At 40.9% G+C, this 26,520-nt stretch overlaps 1 protein-coding gene across 6 annotated transcripts in view; it reads left to right on the forward strand.

Moving 5' to 3' along the window:
* Window positions 1-23,205, forward strand: part of igsf9ba (immunoglobulin superfamily, member 9Ba) — a 126,444-nt gene extending 103,239 nt beyond the window's left edge. For 3 of the 6 annotated variants that reach the window (XM_057838603.1, XM_057838599.1, XM_057838598.1), the window contains exons 13-20: window positions 220-446; window positions 522-606; window positions 675-836; window positions 915-960; window positions 1,667-1,753; window positions 4,808-6,427; window positions 9,596-9,729; window positions 15,126-23,205. In XM_057838603.1, the coding sequence (XP_057694586.1) occupies window positions 220-446; window positions 522-606; window positions 675-836; window positions 915-960; window positions 1,667-1,753; window positions 4,808-6,427; window positions 9,596-9,729; window positions 15,126-15,328 (2,564 nt within the window). In that variant the 3' untranslated portion in view covers window positions 15,329-23,205. Of the gene's footprint in view, window positions 1-219; window positions 447-521; window positions 607-674; window positions 837-914; window positions 961-1,666; window positions 1,754-4,807; window positions 6,428-7,441; window positions 7,485-9,595; window positions 9,731-15,125 lie in introns of those variants that run through there. The other 3 variants (XM_057838601.1, XM_057838600.1, XM_057838602.1) reach the window with 2 other exon arrangements.
* Window positions 23,206-26,520: the final 3,315 nt, after the last annotated feature.

Here is a 26,520-nt window from a genome sequence, read left to right on the forward strand (position 1 = left end):
TCAGTTTTTCTGTTTATTAAATAATATTCTTTACACTGGGATGCCCATAGTAGTGGGTTATGTCTTTACATAAAAATAATTTTATTCTGCCATAAGACATGCAATTTTTAATGTTCTACACATTAAACTCTATTAGTTACAATGAATGCTACATTTGCAAGGACATACTAGTACTTCGCACACACATAATCCAGAATGCTCTCTTACTTTGTGAGCCAGGCTCTCCCCTGGGTACCCCAGAACCACTGGTGCTTCTTACCCCACCACGGTGCCTCACCGCCAACCGGACTCAGCACGGCGTCCTGCTCACCTGGCTCCCCCCGGGCAACCACTCCTCGCCCATCAACCGCTATATCATGGAGTTCCGTCTTGGGGAGCGATGGGAGACCCTGGATGACCTGATTCCGTCCACTGAAACTGAAATTGTCGCCAGAGACCTGGTTCAGGTAAAACTGTTTTTTTGCCGTGCGATGATAATGAGAAGATAAAGACCTTGTGTTCATGTTTCTGCTTTACATCAGGAGTCCTGGTATGAATTTCGAGTGATGGCAGTCATGGAAGACCTGATCAGCGAGAGCAGCAATGTAGTGGGAGTGTCCAGCACAGGTTAGTACAATAAAAAGGCTGTTTCACTGACTTGACGTACTTTCTAACCTTTCCACTCTGGCTTCCAGATCCTTTTCCCCCTGCGGAGGTAGCCGATGAGGGTCTAGCTCGCCCAGTGGTTGCAGGCGTGGTTGCAACCATTTGTTTTCTAGCAGCGGCCGTGCTGTTCAGCACGCTAGCGGCGTGCTTCGTAAACAAGCAGCACCGCCGCAAGCTTAAGCGCAAACCGGGTCGGTCTGCAACTAACCAAGACTAACCTCTGTGTCTAGCAACATAAAATGTTAACTGTGAATGTCTGTGTTCTTCAGATCCTCCCTTGTCTGTGACGCACTTCAGGAAAAGTGTGGAATCCCCGTAAGTAATGCCAAAGAGATGCTGATTTTGGTGATATTGGCATTTCTTTAGCACCATTTTTTTTCAATAAATGGTAAATGTTTCCAATTGTTTATTACTTTAAAAAAAGGGAGAAAAGAAAAAATATTCAACATTTTTTCTTTGACATAAAAATAATATATTCTGCCATAATTTGAAAAAACAATCTGCATATTCACAGGATATGAGTATGTGCAGTTGCACTGAAGTAGAAATAATCCCATACAAAATACACAGTATGCCTATATTAAACTAATATACTAGGTGACACTTTTAGGAGGTGCTCGAAAACTTGAGTGTGTGCAGACCACGGGCAGATTAGGAGTTCAAAGCAGCCTGATCAGCATTTGCAGCGCACATTAGCAGGAGTGGCAAAGCAGCAGTGTATGTGTGTGTACTTATTTTGTATATCCATGTGTGTTCTTTAACTTCAAACACTGTCTGCTCTCTGCATGACTCTCAGTGTTCAACACTTTTTTTGTTGTTTAACTGCACATTTTAATGTACAGTATGTGTGTAATCATCTGTCTGTGGGGGGGAAATGTAGACGTTGGTGCACAGCAACTGGAGAAAAAAAAATGACTCATTTATAAAGTTTGAAAAGTATGAGGATGCGAGCAGTCCTCCTTGTACCTTCCTTACACCATTCAATATGAACCAGGCCCATGTTGTTTGTCTCCCGCCGCAGGCCTCCTCTCACCCCCTTGCCAGGGGTAGAGCCCTGTTGGGACGAGCCTGCCAGGAGCACTTTCTTGCCCCCGCCCGCCAGCCCCCTGTGAGTGTGCTGCACTGCACTGGCCTGGCATGCATGTTTTCATACACACATGACCTGTTTTTGGTGTTGTTGTTGTGTTGCTTTTGCATGTGGCGACACTTTATAATGCATGTACTATACAATAGCCATGCTGCTCCTGGGGTGGGCAGACGAAGGCCTGGCTAGCTAGATGCCTTTTTTGTAGCATCATCCCTGCTTTGTTTGTTAGCTCCTCTCCTGTCTACCAATCTATAGTCACCCAACACTGTTCTTTATAACCACTCATCGTTGAGGCTTAATAGATGGATTTACACACCAACGCACAAGCTAGAGCTGTCCAATGCAGCATATGTGTATGAGCCGATGAAGCGTGCTCGGAGGTTAAAGGTCTTCTAAGACAAGCAGAATTTAGCAGAATTTCCCTCTGGATGAAAGAGCCTGGATTATTGAGAGTATTCACATGCATGATCACAGGGTAAGAGTGTGTGGTGTACTAGACATGACCAACACTACACCCTAGATAGCCATTTCAGAAACCAAATGTCAATGACAGTAGACTAGTTAGGATAATTTTTTATTTTATTCAGACCATTCATATTTATTATGGTAAATACGGAACATGTTAAACATTGAATTTGACTGGCTTGACACATAATAGGATAACACTGGCGAACATTTTTTTTTCATGTTGTCTCCTATGTTTTTTTTTTTTAACTGATTCAATTTTTGGTTGCTGATTTCAATTCTGCCATTATTTTCCTGAATGCTGGAGCCCTCATACAATCGGCATTTTTTATATTCTTATTAGTAATATTGGATAAATATTTTTCATATATTTCCACTAGTGTTGCACCGATACCATTTTATGGCCCGATACCGATACCTGGCTGTGCCGTATCGGCCGATACCGATACAGTACCGATACCACTTTGTTTGAAATTTATACGTACGTATGTATGTATGTATGTATGTATGTATGTATGTATGTATGTATGTATGTATGTATGTATATGTATACAAAGTGAATCCAGTAGAACTTTTTATTGCATACCTGGTGTAGGTGACAATAGTTAGATAAAACAAAGGCCAAAATAGTGCTAAATTCGTGAAATTAAAACATGTATAATACTAAACCAACAATAAGAAAGTAAAAATACAATGAATGAATAATGAAAAAACTTTTTTAAACCCTGAGTTCGCTCTCAAAGGCCAAACAGTGCAATTTTCATGAACTTATAGGGGGAAAAAATGAGCACAGCATCCTGTCTCTCTTTTAGCCTCCCTCTCTGTGCACCAGCAGCAACACACACTTAGCCACTTAGCTTAGCTTAGCTTACTTTGCTTACTTCTACAGCACTTTTGAATAGGCTTGCCACCCGTGCTTTGAAATAAGGAATCGTTCCGAATTGGGAATAAAAAGTTGTGTTCTGCAATGAACCAATACGGATATGAATAGATAATTTCTATACATTTTAGGATTTTTGGGGATGTAACTTTTTTTCGTCGCCTGTATCGCTTTGGGCGCGAAGGGGGCGTCCCTTATTTCTATTTCTGAAAGGTGGCAACCCTACTTTTGAAAAAGGTCTAAAATTACTGCAGCATTTCTTTCAGTAAAAGGCAATAAAAGTAAAGTAGAATAAGTGAGCTGACCTTTTTCTTGGTAGCAGTTGCTGCTGTTGTAGCCTCAAACTCTTTGTGTTCACATTTCGTCTTCAAATGTTTTATCAGGTTCGAGGTATTGAAACTGGCCGATTTAACTCCACCTCTCAAAACTTTCAGGCCGCAAAGCTTGCATGCAGCCCTTGTACTTGGAGGAGATCATAAGCTGAAATATTTCCAGACCGCCTACATTTTTTTCTCGTAGTTTGTATTTCCTACATATGAAAAAGCTGCCCCGGCATTGGTTAAGAGCAGCTATTTGCCTGCTCTCATTGGTCTGGAGCATGCCAATAGCGATAGCTGCTTGGCATGCAAAGGGATCACGCGTCATCACACAACAGAGAGTGTAGTGAGCGTCAAAAGAAAAGAATGGCTGCGGTCAAGTGTTATAATACAGGACCGGTACATGGTATCGGTGCCCTCTTTGTTGGTACTCTCCGATACTGATTCCACCATTTCGGGCGGGATCGCCCCCCCCCCCCCCCCCGCCGATACTGGTATAGTTGCATCTTTAATTTCCACCCTATACTGGTTTAACTTTTCAGTCCGTTGCATAGTTAAATACATTTTCTGAATTGCTTTAGCTTGTCATAGTTGACTGATATTCACATATTGGAGCACTTTAGCAGCAGATCAGTTCAGCACATGTCACGTTTTCTGTATTTTTAGTCTCCTGTATCTGCAGTTGTCTAAAACATGTCCTAAAATGTGTTATTTTGTTACATATCTTTATTTTTGGGATATTTTTAATTGCCAGCTATATACCTACTTTTGCATAAATACTACTTTGCAAACATTTTGAATTGCAAAAAAATATTAAATCATGTTTTGTTTAAAAAAAAAAGAATAAATAAAAAAAAGACTTTACAGGGTAAAAAGGTCAGATTTAGATGTAGTACAACAAAGTTATGTAAGAACAAGTGTTTGCATCGATGCAAACCATTTTTTTTTTAATTGGACCAGGGTAATTACTCAGAATAACCTTTTATAGACAGATGACAATCAGGTCTTTGTAGCTTTTGACTGCAAGGAAAGGGAAAATGTTTCAATTCTGATTGATTATAGGTGTCTACACTGCTTCAGTGTGTTTCTAAATTAGCTCTTATTTTGTTTCATGTCATTATCTCGTAATCCGCTGATTAATTCATTGTAAATATCAAACAGTTTGAACACTTATGATTGCTGGCCTTGACCATTTCCCAAACAGATTGGGGAGCAAAAATCAGTGTAACATAAACAGCACCACAGAAAAAATCACTTTGGATAATCTTTCAGAGACATCCAAGATTCAGGCATATGCTGACTTTGATAGCAAGGGAGAGAACAGTCTCCCATTTTCTGTGTGCGTGAAGCCTGATTTCCACCTTTTCCCTCGCACATTTTTGATTAAACAATCTCTGCCCCTCTCTATGTCAGGTTGTCATCAGGGAAAATAAGCCCGGAGAGCTCCCCACCATCTCGGCCGCGCTCCATTTCTTCTGAGGGCTCCCATGGTCCTGGTCTGTATGTCAGGAAGCTGCCCAGCCCTCAGCGGGAGAAGGACAAGGAGCTTTCCTTCTACAAGAAAACCAAGCGTGCCATAGCCAGCAAGAAGTACAGCGTGTCCAAGCACGAAGCGGAAGTCACCACGCCAATCGAGTTGATATGCCGAGGCCCCGATGGCCGCTTCGTCATGGAAACCAGCCCGCCTCATCGCCGCATCCAGGGCTTTCCCTTCGCGGAGGAATCCGATCTGTACCCCGAGTTCCGACAGTCTGATGAGGAGAATGATTTCGACCCAGGCCCTCTGCCGCCTATCATGCCCACGCTGAGGCCCCAGCTTTCTCCGACGTCCTCAAGCCTGGAGTCCACGCAGCCCCCCACCTACAGCCCCCACCTGCACAGGGCCATGGAAGGTATGAGCTTTGCAGAGGGCAGTGCAATTCACGCCTCGGGGCAGGCCCCGTCCGCCCGCTACAGGGGCTTCCCCCAAGGCCCCTTCTATGGTTATCTAGGCAGCCGCGTCGAATCAGGGATACCACCACCATTCTACATGCCTGACGTTAGCCCACATAGCTCCGCTCTGTCCTCACCCCCGGGCACCTCTGAGGGGCCCTTTGGCTATCCCTCCATTCCTGAGGAGAGCGGAGAAGTGGAGCACCATCAGTACACTGCGTCTGGCCATTCTCTGTCTCACACTCACAGCCCTTCGCCTCGCTCACCCGACAGCTGGCAGCCTCAAGCGTTACCCTTCCTGGGTCTGGAGGGTCCACGCTTCATGCTTCCCCCTCACCATTCTTTACATCATCCGGACATGCCCGACCCACCCTCGTACCTCTCTCACTCGCTCCCACCCGGTCGCCTCCACCTGCCTCCCCTGACGGATCCGACAAGTCCGAGACTCCTGCAGCTGGAGGTCCCTGTGGCTCCCCCGGGCAGAGACAGGCCCCCGGGCCCTCCAGTTAGGCGTTTAGCTATGCAACAGGCCCAAAGTCTCGGCCAGCTCAGACACACGGCCCACGGAGTGGGTGTACCAGTGTTGCCTTACCCTGACCCGGCAGCCCGCGCAGGGAGCCCAAGCACAGCCCCAAGTAGTAGCCCCCAGTCCTGGCTCAGCCCGAGGGCGGGGCGCCGAGCAGACCCCAGCCTGCCCCCCTTAGTACTTCAACCATCACGCCTGTCCCCACTCTCTCAAAGCCCCCTTAGCACCCAGCCGGGTTCTCCAGATATTCTAGTGCGCCCACCTCCACGCCCCGGCATCCTCCGCACCTCTCGGTCTTTGGAGATGCCCGAGCTCACCCTGCAGCCCTCGGCCACCTTCTCCCGGAGGTCCTCCCTGACTGCCTCTCCTACTCCGAGTCAGGGCGACAAGCAGGCCAGCTCCAGTTACCAGGCAGCCCACATGTCCTACGCCTCCACGGCAGCCAGTTACCCCTCGCAGTCCCCTTCTCCCCCGCCGGAAGGCAGGGATGTTTTCGGGCAAAGGCCGTCCCAGAGAAGGACAGAGGAGGAGATGCTACCCTCAGAGCCCTCCCAGCTCCAGATATCAGCCTCAGGGTAGGTGATCATTTCACCCGAGAATAGTCTCTCCCTGTCTGCTTTATATTCCAAGTAAATATGAATTAAATGGCTCAATTTAGATGTAATTAGGACGCATATTGCTCCTTAATATGCAGAAGGCATGTAATTGCATTGAGCACGCATATTTATATCTTAATTAGTCTCTTTGTCATGTGAACAGTCTATTTAAATCCACAATTAGTTTCTTTGTCATGTGAAAAGTCAATTTAAATCCACAACTACTTTTGCTAGCACAAATTTTGAATAAAACTGAGAACTTAGAATAGATGAGATATCAATTAAATCAAATGCAATGTCAAAGATTTTTTTAGAGTGAATCCCACAGTTTAAATAAACCAATTACAACATACAAAAGTTGTGTTAAACTGACCCATATTTGAAGTACCTTGTAAAAGTTAACATAATGAAAATTGAGGGTTTTCTCAGCAACATTTTACATGTAGACACTTTTAACATTCTTTAGTGTAAAAACAATGTATGGTAGTGATGGGAGCATAATGTGTAAACACCAAAATGCTCAAGTGGAGACATGATGTACAGTGGGGTCACTGGTTAATTACAAAGTTGAAACATACAGTAATACGTCCCCTAACTTTCGCAACGCAGTTTAAAATGTAATGAATAATGGTTTCAAAAACGCTTTTGAGTCAGGAACGTATTGATAGGTGTAAGTAGGTGACATTGTTTGCATCCTGGGCCCCCTGCAGGTGTTTTTAGTATGGCTTTCTTCGTCTTCATATTGTATTTAGTATTCTTGATTAAAAAACTTACCAATTACCGATAATAGCGCAATAATCCCGTATGCAACAATTACATAAACAATGCTAAGTATTTGCCCCATGCTCTTAGTGGCCTCTCACACTAACCATCAAGCCAGGACGGGCAGGTGCACGTGGTTGGTGGTCCCCAAAGGGGGAAGTGGTGGCAGTGTATGACTGCTGTTTGCTAGCGGGCGAGGGTCTTACCTGATTTGTCTTTGATTGATCTCAGCTATCTGGGCAGCGTTGTGACCCGGCCCCCCACGCCGCAATAGGTAAGGGTCGGACCCATGTTTGAGAGGGGAGGGGGTCAGCAGGTGGAGGGCTCGAATCACTCTCTCCTTTAAAGGGGAATCGCTTTGGGTGGTGCCTCTGTGCTAGATTCAAGTGAGCGACATTAATGTTAATACTGTAATCATCATGGCCGCAGGGTGCATTTGTCAATCGTAGTGCTAAGTCACCTTAAGCCTGCTGCAGCACAAGCTGCAGCCATTAAGGCTTGCGTGTGGCTTTGCTTGACATGTTTACCTGCGCATGAATAATGAAAAAGCAGCCTTGAATCAATAGAGGACGCACTTGAATGATAGAAAGGAGTATTCCCCTTTAAAGATTTGTTCCATGTGCAAAATGCCATGCATGCATTCTCTAAACTTCTCTCTATATGACCAAACAAATAACAAGAAAACCTGACTTCTCTGTCACATTTGTGCTTTTTTTTCTTCCGTCATGTGACCGTCTTTAATGGCCATCCTCCTCCTTTCCCGTCATGTGACTCGTCCTTCTTAACGGCCATTTTCCTCTTCCTTCCATCTCCTTTCGTCAGCATGGTGAAGCCTCTTGTACTGCAGTGTTCATGTCGATCAACGTGTGCTGTACAGTGTTCATGTCTATATGGAAGACGTGCTGCGTTTTAAGACAGCTCGCCACAGAACCCCTCAATTTGTCTTCCACCCCCTTTCTCCGCTAATGCCACTCGCTCTCTTTCTCCACAGCAGCAATAGACCGACGCCATCTTTAAAAAGATCTGTTATTCCATTTGGGCCTGCAGAACCTGACCTCACTGAACACTCAAGGAGGCCCTTTGGTTCTAACTTGAGTCTCAAATGAAATGTTAGTGTGTTGCAGCTTTCAAAGCATGCTGCAACAACAGATCCTTAACTATAAATCAGTGCAAATTTACTAACTGGATCATTTTTGCTCAGGTTGGAAATGTATTAATTAAAGGTGTATTCATTGTGTTTCGAGGATGGGCTTTTGTTCAGGACGTGTGGGCGGCAGTTTTGCTGGTTTGCAATTCATTTTTGTCCCGTAATTTGTGAAAATGGCCATCCATCAGCTGGTTATTACACAGCTGACTTTGGGCTGGAGGTGTGGTACAATCTTGGACATACAGTAGTCGCTATCCAATCACAAGGCACATACAGTTGCAAGGAAAAAGTATGTGAACACTTTGGAGGTACCAGCATAAAATTGACATGAAATTATATCTCATTTTCATCTAAAGTCACTAGAATGGCAATTCTTGTTGGGTATTGAGTGATATACAGTAGATATAGAGTATAGTCCAATAGATTTTGGTTAGCTGACTTCTTACTAACTCATTAGCCCAGGGGTTCACATAATTTTCCCCCTTGCACTGTGAATGTTGACATGTGGTGTTCAGTACAAAAAATATGGTGGAGAATAAGACTGACTAGAGAAGGTATATCTATTGTTGTATTTCAACACCACATCGCAAAGCAAATCAGCCACTTGTCAACTCAATGCATTGCGCGCCAGCAAGATTCCGATCCCCACGTTGTGATTACACTAGACTAGACATTTTTATTTTCCATTTTAAATCTTTTAATAAATACAATTCCAATGATTTTTCGATCAATTAAATTGTGTGTCATTCCTAGAATTAAAATATTTAGGCTTAATATACCTCCGTCCCAACATCCATCCTTACTAGAAATATTCATTTTTTTCCTTTAATGAGAGGTGATTAATTTTATTTTTCTGAAGCAGTCGCTATGTAAAGACCCAAACCTTAAAACTAGAACCAAACTATAGTTATATGATTTTACTTATGTAAATTTTAATAAAGCAAACGACTTTGGGAATTGGGTCGTTCATGTAATGACTGCTTCAAGTTTATGTCAACTGTTTCTCTGTCTTCTATCCTGCCTCATTGTGTTTAATGCTTATCATCCATCAGTGCTAATATAGTATGTGGAGTTTTCAGACCTCTCAGTAGCAGTGATGCCGGTGTGCCGCCTTTAATGTGTGTTTTTACTCTACTGTGGGATGGAGTATTTGATTAATGCGCGGACGTCGTGTGCTGTGCCTCTTTCTCTCTCTGTCTGTCTCTCTCTTTCTCTCCTTTTCTGTGTGCTCACCTCAGGGACCCTCTAGGTGGGGCTAGTGACGCTGCTGCTGGGTCTGAGAGTCTACCAGCACTGCTGCACCACTGTATCACTAAAGCCAAGGGAGTGGCTGCCAACATCAATAACAACGCAACCTCCACAAAGAGAACTGGCAAGTTTTTATTTCTAGTCATCTAGTTCACTACCACATTGTCTAGACCAGTGGTTCTTAACCTTGCTAAAGGTACGGAACCCCGTGAGTTTTACATGTGCATTACCGAACCCTTTGGAAAAAAAAAAAAAATCTTCGGCTGTCAAAATTATCGCGTTAACGGGCGATAACTAATTTTTTAAATTAATCACGTTAAAATATTTGACGCAATTAACGCACATGCCCCGCTCAAACAGATTAAAATGACAGCACAGTGTCATGGCCACTTGTTACTTGTGTTTTTTCGTGTTTTGTCGCCCTCTGCTGGCGCTTGGGTGTGACTGATTTTATGGGTTTCAGCACCACATGAGCATTGTGTAATTATTGACATCAACAATGGCGAGCTACTAGTTTTTTGATTGAAAATTTTACAAATTTTATTAAAACGAAAACATTAAGAGGGGTTTTAATATAAAATTTCTATAACTTGTACTAACATTTATCTTTTAAGAACTACAAGTCTTTCTATCCATGGATCGCTTTAACAGAATGTTCATGTTAATGCCATCTTGTTGATTTATTGTTATGTTAAACAAATACAGTTCTTATGTACAGTATGTTGAATGTATATCTGTCTTGTGTATATCCATCTTTCCATTCCAACAATAATTTACAGAAAAATATGGCATATTTTGTAGATGGTCGATTAATTACGATTAATTAATTTTTGAGCTGTGATTAACTCGATTAAAAATTTTAACAGCCCTAATAAAATCGTTTTTTTTTTTGTTTTTTGTTTTTTGGTTTTTCAAATTCAAAATCGATATATGCAAGCAAGCTAAAACCCAAGTGAATTTCCATTCAAATTTCTTCTCATTTACACAGCATGTTTTTAAACAGGCCAAAATGTATGTTTTCATCTTTATGCCTGCAGCATCATCAGACCACTAAACCAAGACTGGCCCATTGCACATATCTTAGAATTTTTAATTCAAAAAGAGAAATATATCTTGTATTGTTAAACATTAAACCTGTTTTGTTGCATAAACCTTAACCGTGCAGTTTCTGTCATGTTTACATCTCAAACCATATCAAATTTAATGAAAAACCCCGTACAAAATGATCACCAAATTTGTACACAAAATCATTTTGTTAAGAGAAAATAAACATGAATCTTCTCCCAAATCCAATTAACAGTGTGAATTTACATTAAATTTGATTATTATTATTAATTAAACTTTGATTTGCTTTTCACATTGGGAAATTAAATTAAAATCTATTTATTCCACACTGTTTCTGTTTTTGTTTTCATGTCAACATTCTCATTCTATCACTTCCTTGCCTTTTATACCGTATTGGCCCAAATATAAGACGGCCCTGATTATACGACGACCCCCTCTTTTTCAAGACTGAAGTTTGAAAAAAGACTTTTTGAACACCAAATTAATTTTTATGCAGAAAATAATTACAGTACATCCGAAACAAATGATTATAACATTACATTTGAAAGAAAAAGCATGTTATTTTGCCTCATTCAAATCTTAATATCTGAACATTTAAATATATAAAATAAAGTGCAATCACATTCGTAATTGAATGGCCTCTGGTTTTTTAAATGTAAATAAACCGAACTATTGTGATAAAAAACAAAATTGCAATAACTGCATTAACCATCAAAGTGAAGTCTAACTGTAAGTGTAGTCTTGAAACAAATCTGAATAAGGAAAAACAGTGCAATAAAATCATGCAAACTGGTAAAATTTTAGAGTAGCTGAGATCGAGATCTGTCATGACAGAACATCGCTTCAATGATATCTGGCGCCATCTAGCGTCGTGATTGGAGAGAGTAGCTGAGATCTTTCATGACAGAACATCGCTTCAATGATATCTGGCGCCATCTAGCGTCGTGAATGGGTATAATGTCTAGACCGCGAATATAAGACGACCCCCTCTTTTTCAATCTTATGTCAATGCAAAAAACACCGTCTTATATTCGGGCCAATACGGTACTATTTTCATGGCATAAAATGTGATGCAAATGTTTTTTTATTTTTTTATTTTTATTTTTTTTTATGTAAACGCAGCGCACGTTACCTGTAGGTCTGTTGTACTTCCTCATACCAAGTGAGAGTCAATCTTCCACTGAGCAAACCAGTTCATTTTGGACTAGCAATTGAAAGAATTGGAATAAAGCCTGTAAATTGGAAACTAACTATTCCAAAACCTGTTCTAAAACGCCGTTTTCGCTAGATTTTGTCAGCGTCCAAAAATAGGGCCCTGCGTGTCTTAACCATCACCGAACCCCTTAAAGCGGTGGTCTGCAACCCATGTTTTGAGAGCCGCATGTGGCTTTAGCGCTGCCCTAGCGGCTCCCTGGAGCATTTTCAAAAATCAGTATCAGTATTGATACAGTTGAAATACCACAAATCAATAATACAAAATTAGACAAAGCTCTCGAGTGAGAGCCTCTCACTCAAATCGCATTTAATTATCATATATTCATTGCCAGTAAGCTAAAAGACGGCAGGTAATCTGCGACTTTAACAAGGATGGGCAGTTTATCTGGCACCAACCGGTAAAGTAGGTGGGAAGATGTAATTTGCACTCTCGACTGTATAATTAGCATATGCAACGTAGTATTGATCCCCAGGGGCGTCACTAGCTTTTAAGAATTGGGGGGGGGGGGGGTTTATCCCCCTGGAGATGACCAGGATGTAAGTGAACGATATAGAAGTTAAGTTTCGCTCACAACACAGTAATTGTTTGTTCCCAAATATTTGTAAATCGCACAGATTACATTTTAGGCCCATATGTAACAAAAATGTCTGTTATTTGAAATCCTGAAAAATACTACTAATTTCTTGATTTCTAATTTCTTGAAGTAGTATCTGGGTCAGGGTAATTTGCCTTACATACTGTACGTACCCACCCCCACACAAAAATATACTAGCGTTATAAAATACAACTCTATAAACAACCTGGACCTTCACAATGCATTTCAGACTAACTGGCTAGCAGTAGCTTAGTAGCAGCGTTATTTTAGCGTTGGGATGTAACTTTTGACATCAAAAAAAAAAAGAAAAGAAAATAAGACGTTCGCAAAGATTGACTGCAGTGTGGAAGACATCTTTTTGTATGTCAAACACTTAGCATTTGGTTTATTAATTACGTGGGACTTTCTGCTGTTAGCTAATTAATAATAACAGGTTACATACAGTGGGGCAAATAAGTATTTAGTCAACCACCAATTGTGCAAGTTCTCCTACTTGAAAAGATTAGAGAGGCTTGTAATTGTCAACATGGGTAAACCTCAATCATGAGAGACAGAATGTGGGAAAAAAATCTGAAAATAACATTGTTTGTTTTTTAAAGAATTTATTTCCAAATTACAGTGGAAAATACGTTTTTGGTCACTTACAAACAAGCAAGATTTCTGGCTGTCAAAGAGGTCTAACTTCTTCTAACGAGGTCTAACGAGGCTCCACCCGCTACCTGTATTAATGGCACCTATTTTAACTCATTATCGGTATAAAAGACACCTGTCCACAATCTCAGTCAGTCACACTCCAAACGCCACTATGGCTAAGACCAAAGAGCTGTCAAAGGACACCAGAGACAAAATTGTAGACCTCCACCAGGCTGGGAAGACTGAATCTGCAATAGGTAAAACACTTGGTGTAAAGAAATAAACTGTGGGAGCAATTATTAGAAAATGGAAGACATACAAAGCCACTGATTATCTCCCTCGATCTGGGGCTTCATGCAAGATCTCACCCCGTGGCGTCAAAATGATAACAAGAACCTAGTGAATGACCTACAGAGAGCTGGGACCACAGTAACAAAGGCTACTATCAGTAACACAATGCGCCGCCAGGAACTCAAATCCTGCACTGCCAGACATGTCCCCTGCTGAAGAAAGTACACGTCCAGGCCCGCCTGCGGTTCGCAAGAGAGCATTTGGATGATCCAGAAGAGGACTGGGAGAATGTGTTATGGTCAGATGAAACCAAAATATAACTTTTTGGTAGAAACACAGGTTCATGTGTTTGGAGGAGAAAGAATACTGAATTGCATCCGGAGAACACCATACCCACTGTGAAGCACGGGGGTGGAAACATCATGCTTTGGGGCTGTTTTTCTGCAAAGGGACCAGGACGACTGATCTGTGTAAAGGAAAAAATGAATGGGGCCATGTATAGAGAGATTTTGAGTGAAAATCTCCTTCCATCAGCAAGGGCATTGAAGATGAGACGTGGCTGGGTCTTTCAGCATGACAATGATTCCAAACACACAGCCAGGGCAACAAAGGAGTGGCTTCGTAAGAAGCATTTCAAGGTCCTGGAGTGGCCTAGCCAGTCTCCAGATCTCAACCCCGTAGAAAATCTGTGGAGGGAGTTGAAAGTCCGTGTTGCCCAACGACAGCCCCAAAACATCACTGCTCTAGAGGAGATCTGCTTGGAGGAATGGGCCAAAATACCAGCAACAGTGTATGAAAAGCTTGTGAAGAGTTACAGAAAACGTTTGGCCTCCGTTATTGCCAACAAAGGGTACATAACAAAGTGTTGAGATGAACTTTTGGTATTGACCAAATACTTATTTTCCACCATGATTTGCAAATAAATTCTTTAAAAATCAAACAATGTGATTTTCTGGGTTTTTTTCCACATTCTGTCTCTCATGGTTGTGGTTTACCCATGTTGACAATTACAGGCCTCTAATATTTTCAAGTGGGAGAACTTGCACAATTAGTGGTTGACTAAATACTTATTTGCCCCACTGTACATACCTACATTATTGATATTCTGGCAACTTCATAGTGAATATGCCATTTTTTTTTAAAGATAAAAAAACACCAATATTTTTAGGGGGGCTTGAGATTATTTTGACGCCAGTGTTGATCCTGCATTCATGTCTTGTAGTAATCAGAAAAATGGATCTGTATTACATTCTGCCTATAAAAAGCGCCAGTCACTCAACTTGTGATGTATCGTTGGAGCATTAAAATAGGCTGCCTTACTTTGTAGCAAGTTGCAACCATGCTTTTTATCCCACATTACGACTTTACAACACATCAGAACGATATTTCAACTTGGGAACTCAGATCTCCCGACATACATGAACGCAGCATATCTCTTGAAGGTGCTTCGTGGAAGTTTCAACTCATTTGCCTATCACAGCCAAAGTTACGTGCATAAATTACCCTATATGGAGTCTGTATGGAGTGAATAGAGTAATATGACCATTTTAAATAAGCCCATTAATTGCAGTCAATAAAGAGTAGGTTAAATAAATAACTTTGTGAAATCAAGTGAAATAGACTACTTTTACATTTTCAACAGGATGACTAGTAACTTTCATCAATTACTTTTCCAACCTACTGTTCTGAAGCATTACTCCTCTGCTTGTCCCACCTTTAGGTGCAGCCTCATCTCAGACCCAGCAGCCATGTCAGACGCCCCACCGGGACGAGGTGCCTGGCAGAACGAAAAAAAGGCAAACTAAGAAGAACCCCTATATCTATTTGACCTCCTTGCTGCATCGCAGGCGCTCCGAGGACGACCAGACAGGCATCCTGACCGGTGCCGACACGGAAGGCCCCAATTACGGGACCCTCCGCTGACCCGAGGGGTCAAGCCATTGAACTTGACTAAAGCCCATCTGAGCCCGCTGTGCTCAACCGCCACCACATTCTGATCTTAGTATCAAGCTAATAGCTTTCTTATCATCTCTTAAGCAGATTGGTGGTTTCACGGAGGCAACAGTGTGAGTACGTGAACGATTAGTTTGGCTTCCCTCCATCTCACTTGAAAAGATATATAATGTATATAAATAGTAAAAACAAGGGAGCAAAGTTCACGCTACAGTAATAAAGACGTTTTTTTTTCCACTCAAGCGGGAAGTGGCGGGCGGGGCTCCATATGTTTTTCCAGTGATACAGTGTACTGTTATGCCCGGTGCGTCCATTCACCGACTTTTCCTACAATACAAATAGTGTCAGTATTTAAACACAGGGTTTTTACCACCAAATATACCTCAGAGTAAACGCAGAGTTGCTGTAATTCTTGTGGTATACTGTACGTACTTGACCTTTTTACATATGGAGAAAAAAAAGGTTGGGATCAAGTGATGCGCTCGTTTTTTTGCTCGACACGGTAGCTAGCGTTTGGTTCTTGCTATTAGCTTGTGTTTATTTATCACTCAGACTGTGTCTTGATGCTAACTTGTTCACCGCTGTTGAAGGCGATAGAGTTCCAATCTCGGAGAAACGGCAGTTGAATCATTCTATCGTGGTCAGTGGCGGCGAATAGGTTAAGAGGTTGGATTCGCCAGCCGCGGGCGGGTTTCAGACGAACAGGGTGTCCAATCGTATAATGTTGCATAAGATGAATTTCACTTGTGACGCGTGGCACATCTAGAGGTGCCTTTTTTGCCTTTGCGCTCGTCTTTTTTCTAGCTTAAACTTGCCTTTTCCGTCGCCTTCTCACATTAGTCACGTCGGGGAGGACGCTAATACTGCTGTTGTTCTGTTTTGCTAGAAAGAAAGCATGACTCCTGTTTGATTTGTTTGTTGGCTTTTTATAGTTTCAAGTGTGCATTTCCAAGAAGATATGAAACGCACAGGGCTACCAAAAGGGAAATAAGGCAATTAAAAAAAACAAACAAAAAAAAACAAAAACAATAAATAATAGTAAATGCAGACAAAATATAAGTGCTGCATGTAAAATAGGAACTCAGCTAGCATACGATGCCTCATTAAGCTGGAAAGTGCTAAAAGCAATGAATAATACACACTGGACCCTAGGGAGTTGACGGTAAAAACAAAAATGTGTCTATTATTAGTTTAAATACCATGAAAGTGGATATTAATAAGGAATTACTTGAATAATAATGAAAAACTCCAATATCAAATGCGATAAAATGTTTATTTCCTTAACAGAATCAAAAAATCAAAATCAAAGCAAAAAGCTAGAAGAAAAATGCATGTGTTATATTTTTAGTTTTCTACTTGTTGCCATTTCACTCAAAATGTGGCACAGTAACAAACACAAAACACTAAATTTTGTGTCCGAGTCCCAAGGGTCCACTTTACTCAACCACAAACAATAATATGACTGTTTAACAAGTGTATTTTACTTTCTAGCTACTGTTCTGTATGTTTGTTGATTTTCTGACACTAGCCGATAATGAATGTATGTTTTTCGCTATACAGGAAATGAATGTCCCGATGTCGCAGTGCATTGAATGACCGCTGATGTTGTTTTCCTTTTGATGAAGGTTCAACTTGCATCCAGGACAAATTATTCACTACTGTCGGGCCCCTTTACAAGCTTTGTTTTGTTTTCAACACTTTTTCAATCATGCAACTATGACAAGGAATTTGCCACAGATGAGAAATCAAAGGTGATGATTGCCTAAAAGTGAACGTCTACGCAAACTGGTCATTTAAGAAGAACAAAAAATATAAGATCTATATTTGTAATGTACTGTACATGTATTGTATTTGTAAAGAGAAACCACGTTTTACAGGAAGACCGTCTTGTAATGAGGATGTACAAAAATGTCAAGAGACGTAGAGAGAAATTAGATTATATATATATTAAACACAAAAAAACAGTAATTGCTTACAGTACGGCTTTAAGTGGAAATATTTTAAGGTGCCTCGCTTGTCATGCTTTTAGCGCACATTGTTTTACCCCAGAGGAATGAACGTAATCATGTTTGCAGCGTATAATGTATCGCTTCTGTTTGTAGATTTTATCCTGTCAATTTTTTAACTTTTAAACCTATTTAAGCCGCTCACACAGAGACCTTGCAAAATTCCTGCATCAGAGTTTTGACATTAGGGCTGGGCAAGATGTTATCAAATTTTTTAAAATACAGTGGTACCTCGACATACGATCGCTTCAGCACACGATCTTTTCGACATAAGAGGTAACATTTGACCCGCCATTTGTTTCTACATCTGACGACATGCTCGAAATACGATTAATGACAGCGCCGCAGTTTCTTTGTTTTCCCGCAAAACGGACGTACGGCGGATTTTCTTGTGAGAGAAATTAACATGGGTTCCAGCAATGTTAGTTCAGGTGGTGAATAAAGGTAAAAAGTGAGGCTTAACATTGAAATTAAGATAGAACTTATAGAAAAATATGAGCGTGGGGCGCGGATCCGTGAACTGGCTCAACATTATGGCCGTAGAAGGTCTATGATCTCGGCGGTCCTCCTCGTTCGCCATTCTTTATAAGTTAAGGTGACAATTATTATTACCGTAACATCGCCAAAGAAATCGCCAGCTTCCTTGGGTTTTTGATAATTTATTTTTATGCCTACTGTCCGTCCCAGCTGAACATGTAAAGTGAAAGTAAAACGTCCTCCCTCACTCTGACATGTCAACCATGCATTGCGTTCAGGTACACCACACAAAAATACATCTGCCACATTAAAACCCGATTTGTTACATTATTACAATTATTATTATTACTATTATTATATTATTATTATTCCGATTTTTATTCATAATTTATTCGTTTTGCTCTGTGTAATTGCTATATGCAATAGTACCAGCAGTATTTAGTTAGGATTTAGTGTAGGTTTTCGGGCTATGGAACGAATTAATGGAATTATAATGTATTCTTATGGGAAAATCCTGCTTGACATACAACCATTTCGAACGAATTAACTTCGTATGTAGAGCTACCACTGTATATAAATGATTTTTTCCCCGCAATTTTTAAAAATTTATAGCTTCCCCTTTTCTTGGTGTTTACTTCTCCTTATACTAAACAAGCTTTGTGACAAGCAAATAATAAGAAAATGTTTACTATCAAAACATGCATGGAAGTACAATCTTAAATGTTTTATCATTTTAAATATGAATTGGGACTTCTGAAGGCTGGCTTCCGCTAGTGTTTTCCAACTGTTTTTCAAGCCAAAGCTATTTTTTTAACAATAGGAAAATCTCACAGGACAGCACACAACAAAAAGGAGTCCCCCTTGTGAATCAAATGCCAAAAAGCATTTATGCTGCGGAGAACAATCCAGTTTTATTGGAGGGCAATTCTTGATTTTGATCCTTATTTATGAAGTGCAAATCATTTCATTAAACCATAGGTTTGAGGCAGAAGTGATATTGAAGGAAAAGTTTAAACTAGCTTTCTAGCAAGCTATCCAACTAATTGTAAACATAGGCCTGAAGAATGAAGTAGAAAAAAAAGGACAGTTTAATGTGCAGACTGTAAACTAAAATTAATTAAACGAAACAACTAAAAGTAAATAGGGATTTAGATAGAATGTGGCCGATTCAGTTCCATCTCTTTCTTCTTATTTCCGCAAAGATTTTCTTGGTTTCGGCCATTTCCAGGATTGTTTTATTGGAAAAGTGTTGCTGCCAACGCTTTTTGAATATTCATCATAGACATTTGATTTGGAATACATCCAGCTTTTCCCCCTCTCCTTTGGTCAGCTTCCAAGTCTCACAGCCCTATAACAGCACTGACAGCACCAGGCTTCTGTGGAAGTAGGTTTTTCTCTTCTTGCTGATGTCTCCAATTGCCCAAATTTTGCTCAGCCGCTTGTATTGAGCATTGGCCATGAATATCATTCTCTTTATGCCAGCTCCTCCGACTTTGTCTTTGGCTATCGAGATAAATGGAGCTCTCCACCTATTTTACTTCATTCCCTCTGACTTTCCACTTTTCAACAGGCTTGCTGTTCACCTTCATTGCTTTGCACTTGTGGTCATTCACCTTCAGTCTCACTTTGCGGGCATTGTTCCTCCAACCTCGTTGTCTTTTTCTATAAGTGACTCATGGAGGATGACAAAAAATTGTTGGCAAAGTCCAGGTCTTTCCGCAGGTTCGAGAAGTTCCATATTATGCCTCTTCTTTCTCCATCTGTGGTCTTCATCGCCCAGTCCATTACGAGCAGGAACAGAAACCCTGACATGCAGCATCCCTGTTTTACTCCGTTGATAACAAGGAACCAGTCTGTTGTCTCTCCTTTGTCTACGATCGAGCATTGGAAGTCTTTGAACAAAATTCAAACCATTCTGATGAGCTTTTTGGGGGTTTAGGGTTATGAAGGGGGCTCATGAAGATCCAGAGACTGTCTCAGTGGATGGAGTCGAGTGCCAGATCAGTGGCAGCAGCGTGACTCCTCTTTCTGTTCAGCTTTAGGTTGACTGTTGTCATCTTTGTGGGTCTTGAGTTTCATCTTGATGCTGGTCCTCACCAGGTTGTGGTCGCTGTTGGAATTCGCTCCCCTCTGTTCCCTAGAGTCCAAGACGGATTATCTCCACAGCCCACTGATTATATGGTGGTCTATTTGATTGAATTATGACGAGGCTGTTCATTTGGCTGAAGTCACACAGCCTCACTCCATTGTCCTTCTGCTCTCCCAGGCCATGAACCTCCATCGTCCTCTCGTATCTGGTGTTGCCCCTGCCCACCTTGGCGTTGAAGTCGCCCATGATGATAATGTTGTTGTTCTTGTTGCTTCCATCAACTGTTTCCTGTAGCTCTTGGTCAAACTGCCCCTTTTCTGCTTCCTCATTTTCATTGTGGGGGACGTAAACCTGCATGATGGTGACCCTTCTTGGGTTAAATAGAATCATAATGATTCTCTTGCCGATGGGTGTCGATGAGTGCTCTCTGTGCTTGCTGGCTGACTATGATAGCAACTCCTCCTTCAAGCAACTCCTTACCCCTGCTGTAGAGCACTGTCCTAGCTTTACCTTTCCGGCTCCCGTCCACATGCATTCACTGATCCCTAGAATGTCTAATTTGTATGTCTCCATCTCCCTCGCTATCCGTGCTGCAGCTCCTTCTCTGAACATGGTCTTGACATTCCAGTCTCTGATGTTAAGTCTGTATTTGGGGCTTACAATGGGCCTTGTCGGGCGATGAGCTTCCTGTGGGCATTCACCCATCGCTGTCATGTCGCCATAATCTGCAATCCCGTCTCTCCCAGGATGTCTCGTAGATTGATGTCTATTGTTTCTGTACCTCTACTTTTATTTTTAAAGGTAGCTGGCCTTCTGCCCAACCCCCAGACTTGGAGGACCAGGGTTTTCTTTCAGAGTGTCCTTCCCTTACACTGCGTTGGTCCACGTGTGCAATCCACCATCCCAGAACCACGCCGTGACGCCGTGCAGTCCTAGCGTATGTTTGGCAAGCGCCATTTACCAGCGGCACCCAGCAGCCATGATGAAAACTACAGGCAAAATGTAATATCCTGCACCTCGCCCTTTATTCTGTGGACTGTTTTGATTCTCGTGGAAGATGTTGAAAATGTGGCTTCCTTGGGGGACTAAATAATGTCACAAAAGTTATATGTAATAACTGTTGATCTTTTCTTAATGTCCTTACAAAATTGCTAAACACAAAGCCAATACTCTGTTGTAGTAATAGCAACAGATTAATTCTGTGGAGAAACATTTAGTTGTTCTGCCTCACTATATGTTGCTGACATGGATAGCTGAACAAACCTTTTCATAAAAATAGCTAAATCATTGAAATTCGCCCAGCCCTACTGACTGTTGATCAGAATATTAGTACAGTGTAAACAAACAAACAAACAAACAAACAAAACTTTGTCAGACAGCGCCATAGCTTTCAAAACAACAAAGCAAGAGATTGGAGGTCTGTGTTACGGCTCCAATACTACCTCTGAAGCTGAGAAATTACCGGGTCGACTTCATATAAAGAAATACAGAAACTGATAGAGCGTCAAAAGGGGGCTTCTCTGACTCAATAGTCTAACACTACTAAAACTTAACACTCCAGGCTTATTACGTAGCATTTCTAAACGTGGTAGCCGCTTCTCAGTATTACGACTTGGTGCTACGTTTAAAACTGTGGTGCTGTAGAGTAGAAAATACATCCTCTTTATTATTTGTTTTTTTCCCGGTGGGTGAGTGGTGCTAAAACTAGAGCCGTCTCTCTTATAACTGTGTGGATTGCGATGATGGTAATAGAACAAACAGTACTGGAAATAATAGTTGTGTATTCTTAGATAACCTCAGAAAAAAAACAACTAGATTTGTGACCTTCAAATGACCTCGAGAATACTTGTTTCAATAGCGTGTACGTATGTATGTCTGTGCTTCCAAGGTACCCTCTCGAAAAAGTAGTACTGATATGGAGTGTGTGAACCCAGCCTAAATAAGGGAAATCACCTGTAGGTCCACCATTGGGATTTTACAGCTGTTTTTTTCTGAAGCACGTCTTTTGCCACACCTCCGATGTCAAGTGGAACCTTTTCACGCTGACATCACACCACTTCTTCACTCCAGCAAATGTCCTTTTTTGGCCTATTTTTAGTGTGGGTGAATATAATCATTTAAATACTATGACATTTAAAATTTAAAAATACTCAAGACATGGCCTCCACATATGTGGACATCACATTTTTGGTCATGTAGGCCACACTTGTATCCTAAATGTTAATATTGTGACCCAAAATGTGATGTCCACATATGTGGACGCCATGTCTTGAGTATTTTTAAGCTACCAAATATGCATAGTCACTTGATCTATAAAGGGTTAATGAAATAAATAAGACTTCCTCAGCCCCTCTAATAATCACAGGTGATCTATGAAGTATACACACCCCTGTCCAAATGCAATTGCACGTTAAAGAAAAAAAAAATTAAGAATTCAAATTAAATGAGTGATGGAACTTTATTTTGTCTACACTTAAATATTAGTCAAATTTTTCTTTTATCCCTGACAATAATTAAAGGTGGTTTAAATACCTGACATGTTTGGGCGAACACTTCCGCTTTCATCAGAGAGTCACTGGTGTCGGTGTGACGTTTCTTTATCAGCTGATGGATGAGGTATTTAAACAACCAATGACTACTGTCTGGGACAAATGAAAAAATTGACTAATTAAATGAGTTATTGGGGTTGCGCTAGTGTGCAAACCCTCATAACTGTAGCAAAACCATGAAGATTTTGCGCTAACACTGACTGCACTTGGAACTTTTCATAGTTCCCTTAAACACAGTCCAAAAGCTTCACCATGATGCTTCGAGAAGGTGTTTTTGTAATTAAATATGGCCTCATTGGTCCGAGTTTTATCTTTTAGAATGGTGATAAAAAAGTATAATCTATTTTTCATTTGACCATTACAAAATAACTGCCAAGCTCACACAGGGTAACGTATTTTGTTTTGGAATGGAATGGAATTTTATTGTCATCATCATCGGTATCATTGACAATCATTGACAATTACAAAATGTGATATGATTTGCCCGAAGGAACCGAAGAAGAAGACAAAGGAGGACGGGATGAAGCATATGCTTATCAGTTTCCCGTCCCCCATTTTTTCAATGTGCAGCTTATTGTACATGTTAATAAGTACAAATGTTAATTATCTTTAATTCCCTGTATTTACAACACAAAATCCTGCTATTTGAACAGGGGTGTTGGCACTTTTTCTTTTTAATATACAGTGGTGCAAATAAGTATTTATTCAACCACTAATTGTGCAAGTTCTCCCACTTGAAAATATTAGAGAGGCCTGTAATTGTCAACATGGGTAAACCACAACCATGAGAGACAGAATGTGGAAAAAAACCCAGAAAATCACATTGTTTGATTTTTAAAGAATTTATTTGCAAATCATGGTGGAAAATAAGTATTTGGTCAATACCAAAAGTTCATCTCACTACTTTCTTATGTACCCTTTGTTGGCAATAACAGAGGCCAAATTTTTTCTGTAACGCTTCACAAGCTTTTCACACACTGTTGCTGGTATTTTGGCCCATTCCTCCATGCAGATCTCCTCTAGAGCAATGATGTTTTGGGGCTGTCGTTGGGCAACACGGACTTTCAACTCCCTCCACAGATTTTCTATGGGGTTGAGATCTGGAGACTGGCTAGGCCACTCACAGATTTTCTATGGGGTTGAGATCTGGAGACTGGCTAGGCCACCCCAGGACCTTAAAATGCTTCTTACGAAGCCACTCCTTTGTTGCCCTGGCTGTGTGTTTGGGATGATTGTCATGCTGAAAGACCCAGCCATGTCTCATCTTCAATGCCGTTGCTGATGGAAGGAGATTTTCACTCAAAATCTCTCGATACATGGCCCCATTCATTCTTTCCTTTACACAGATCAGTCGTCCTGGTCCCTTTGCAGAAAAACAGCCCCAAAGCATGATGTTTCCAACCCCATGCTTCACAGTTGGTATGTTGCTATTCAGTATTATTTTTTCTTCGAAACACGAGAACCTGTGTTTCTACCAAAAAGTTCTATTTTGGTTTCATCTGACCATAACACATTCTCCCAGTCCTCTTCTGGATCATCCAAATGCTCTCTACCGAACCGCAGACGGGCCTGGACGTGTACTTTCTTCAGCAGGGGGACACGTCTGGCAGTGCAGGATTTGAGTCCCTGGCGGCGCATTGTGTTACTGATAGTAGCCTTTGTTATTGTGGTCCCAGCTCTCATTCACTAGGTCCCCCCGTGTGGTTCTGGGATTTTTGCTCACCGTTCATGTTATCATTTTGATGCCACAGGGTGAGGAGGGAGTTGAAAGTCCGTGTTGCCCAACGACAGCCCCAAAACATCACTGCTCTAGAGGAGATCTGCATGGAGGAATGGGCCAAAATACCAGCAACAGTGTGTGAACAGCTTGTGAAATTACAGAAAACGTTTGGCCTCCGTTACTGCCAACAAAGGGCACATAACAAAGTACTGAGATGAACTTTTGGTATTGACCAAATACTTATTTTCCACCACAATTTGCAAATAAATTCTTTAAAAATCAAACAATGTGATTTTCTGTTTTTTTTCCCCACATTCTGTCTCTCAGGGTTGAGGTTTACCCATGTTGACAATTACAGGCCTCTCTAATATTTTCAAGGGGGAGAACTTGCACAATTAGTAGTTGACTAAATACTTATTTGCCCCACTGTATATATATTCTGTTACAAAATCTTTCATTCCAAACTTTTAAAGCCAGGCACGGTTTTCAACATACTGGCAGATTCACACGCCTTTTATGATGAGCTTAAATAAAGGAAACTCCAGGAGGGAGTGGTGTGATTTCATAGTGAAAAGGTCTAGTATTCCTGTAGTACAGTATGTTAGCCCAATTTCTACACGGAAAGCTCACACACCCTCTTCTAGAGAAGGATGTCGTCTTCCGAGATCTTTTTTTTTCCTTTCATTTCTTGCATCCTCAAAAAGCAACATGTATAGCGATAAAGAGGGCTGCTTTGAACATACTGTTAGCTCCGTTTTTGTTTTCGGTCACAATTTCTCTGCTTCACTAGTTGGAGTGATACTTTAACAATTCTTTTTATTGTATTAATCTTGCATGTAGAGACAATACAAACATTTAGCAATCATTCACGGACATCTGAGCTGGTTGTTAGTGGACAGAAACCTAATAATATGTAGTATTTTCTATATTCTCTGTTTTTTCTCGTGTACCAGCACTGAGGAACTAGAATGTATTATTATTATTATTATGATTATTATTGTAGACTACAATAAAAAAAGCACTACATTGTTAACTGTTTTAGCGTAAAATGTTTATAATCAAGCAAGCAAGCCAAGTAGTGCTTCAAAGGAAAGAAAATGTACATTTTCCATTCTCTATCCATCCATCCACCTGAATCTGTGCTGTTCATCACGTTTACATTCCATGTTTGGGTGCAAAATCCACATTTGTAAATATCTCAGCACAACAAAATAGTTTATTTCATCTTTTGTTGTTCCGTCCTGTCATCAGGTCTAACATGGACACATTGTGAGCAATTAACTCATACTGTATGGTGCTGTACCAAAGCCTTATGTATGATATTTGTATTACTTTTCCCACCGCTGTCAAGTGGCATCTGTAAAGTCATCTTTGGTGCGTGAGCGTGTGGGTGTGTTTGAAGGAATCAAACAAGCTACAATGTAAAAACAAAAAAAAATACTCACTCTGGCCTGGAGGAAAAAGTGCCACAGAGAGTGGTTGCAACATCTTGAGTGCACCACCTCGGCTCTTCCTTGCCACATGCGGCACGCCTGCGATAATATGGACACATTCATGTCACCATATCATGTCCAATGCTTAGTCCCATAAGGAATTTTTTTCTCTCAAATTTTTGTATTTTGATATAATAAAAAGGACAAAAGTGGTTTTCCCTGTTCTATTTTATTTATGAGAAGCTGCTTATTGGATTGTTGTACTACTGGTGTGGATCAGCACAACATGTTATTATTAGGAGGTAGAGTCGATGTAAAATTCTGGTTTGAGAACCAAAAAAAAAGAAACTTTTTACATTTACTTGATTTACCTGAACAGTCATAAACTCCTCTGAGGAACCTATAACATCCCCACTGTCAGGTACGATGTGAAATATTTTATTTCCAGGCTTTCATAACAACCTTCCTTCAGTTGTTGTTTATATTGTGACCTACTTCTTTTGGTCCCCCCTTAAAAAGGTGCATGCTCTATTGGGTTTAAGTCGTAGTGTTGACTAAATTACAGAATGTGATACAACAGTTCACAGAAAAGTATCTGAACACCTGTAGGAAGTGTTTACTTCTCATCCTGTTACTCTATCGCAATTCATGACTAATTTAACACAAGGTTTTTTTGGGGCTTCTTCACCACCAAACGTATATTCTGGTAAGCATCCCATTATATGCTGTGCCTTTATGCACAAGCATATCTATAAGAGTTTTCCAAAAACTCTCCTCACAAAGTTGGAAGCATTAAACTCTTGATGGATTAATTATTTGAGAGTTAAAATAACTAATGATTTCTGTGAATGTTGTTTAAAAACAGTGTAGTTCACATGATGGACACAG

The sequence above is a fragment of the Corythoichthys intestinalis genome, chromosome 6 (genome assembly GCF_030265065.1).
Source record: "Corythoichthys intestinalis isolate RoL2023-P3 chromosome 6, ASM3026506v1, whole genome shotgun sequence".
In the NCBI taxonomy this organism is placed as follows: domain Eukaryota; kingdom Metazoa; phylum Chordata; class Actinopteri; order Syngnathiformes; family Syngnathidae; genus Corythoichthys; species Corythoichthys intestinalis.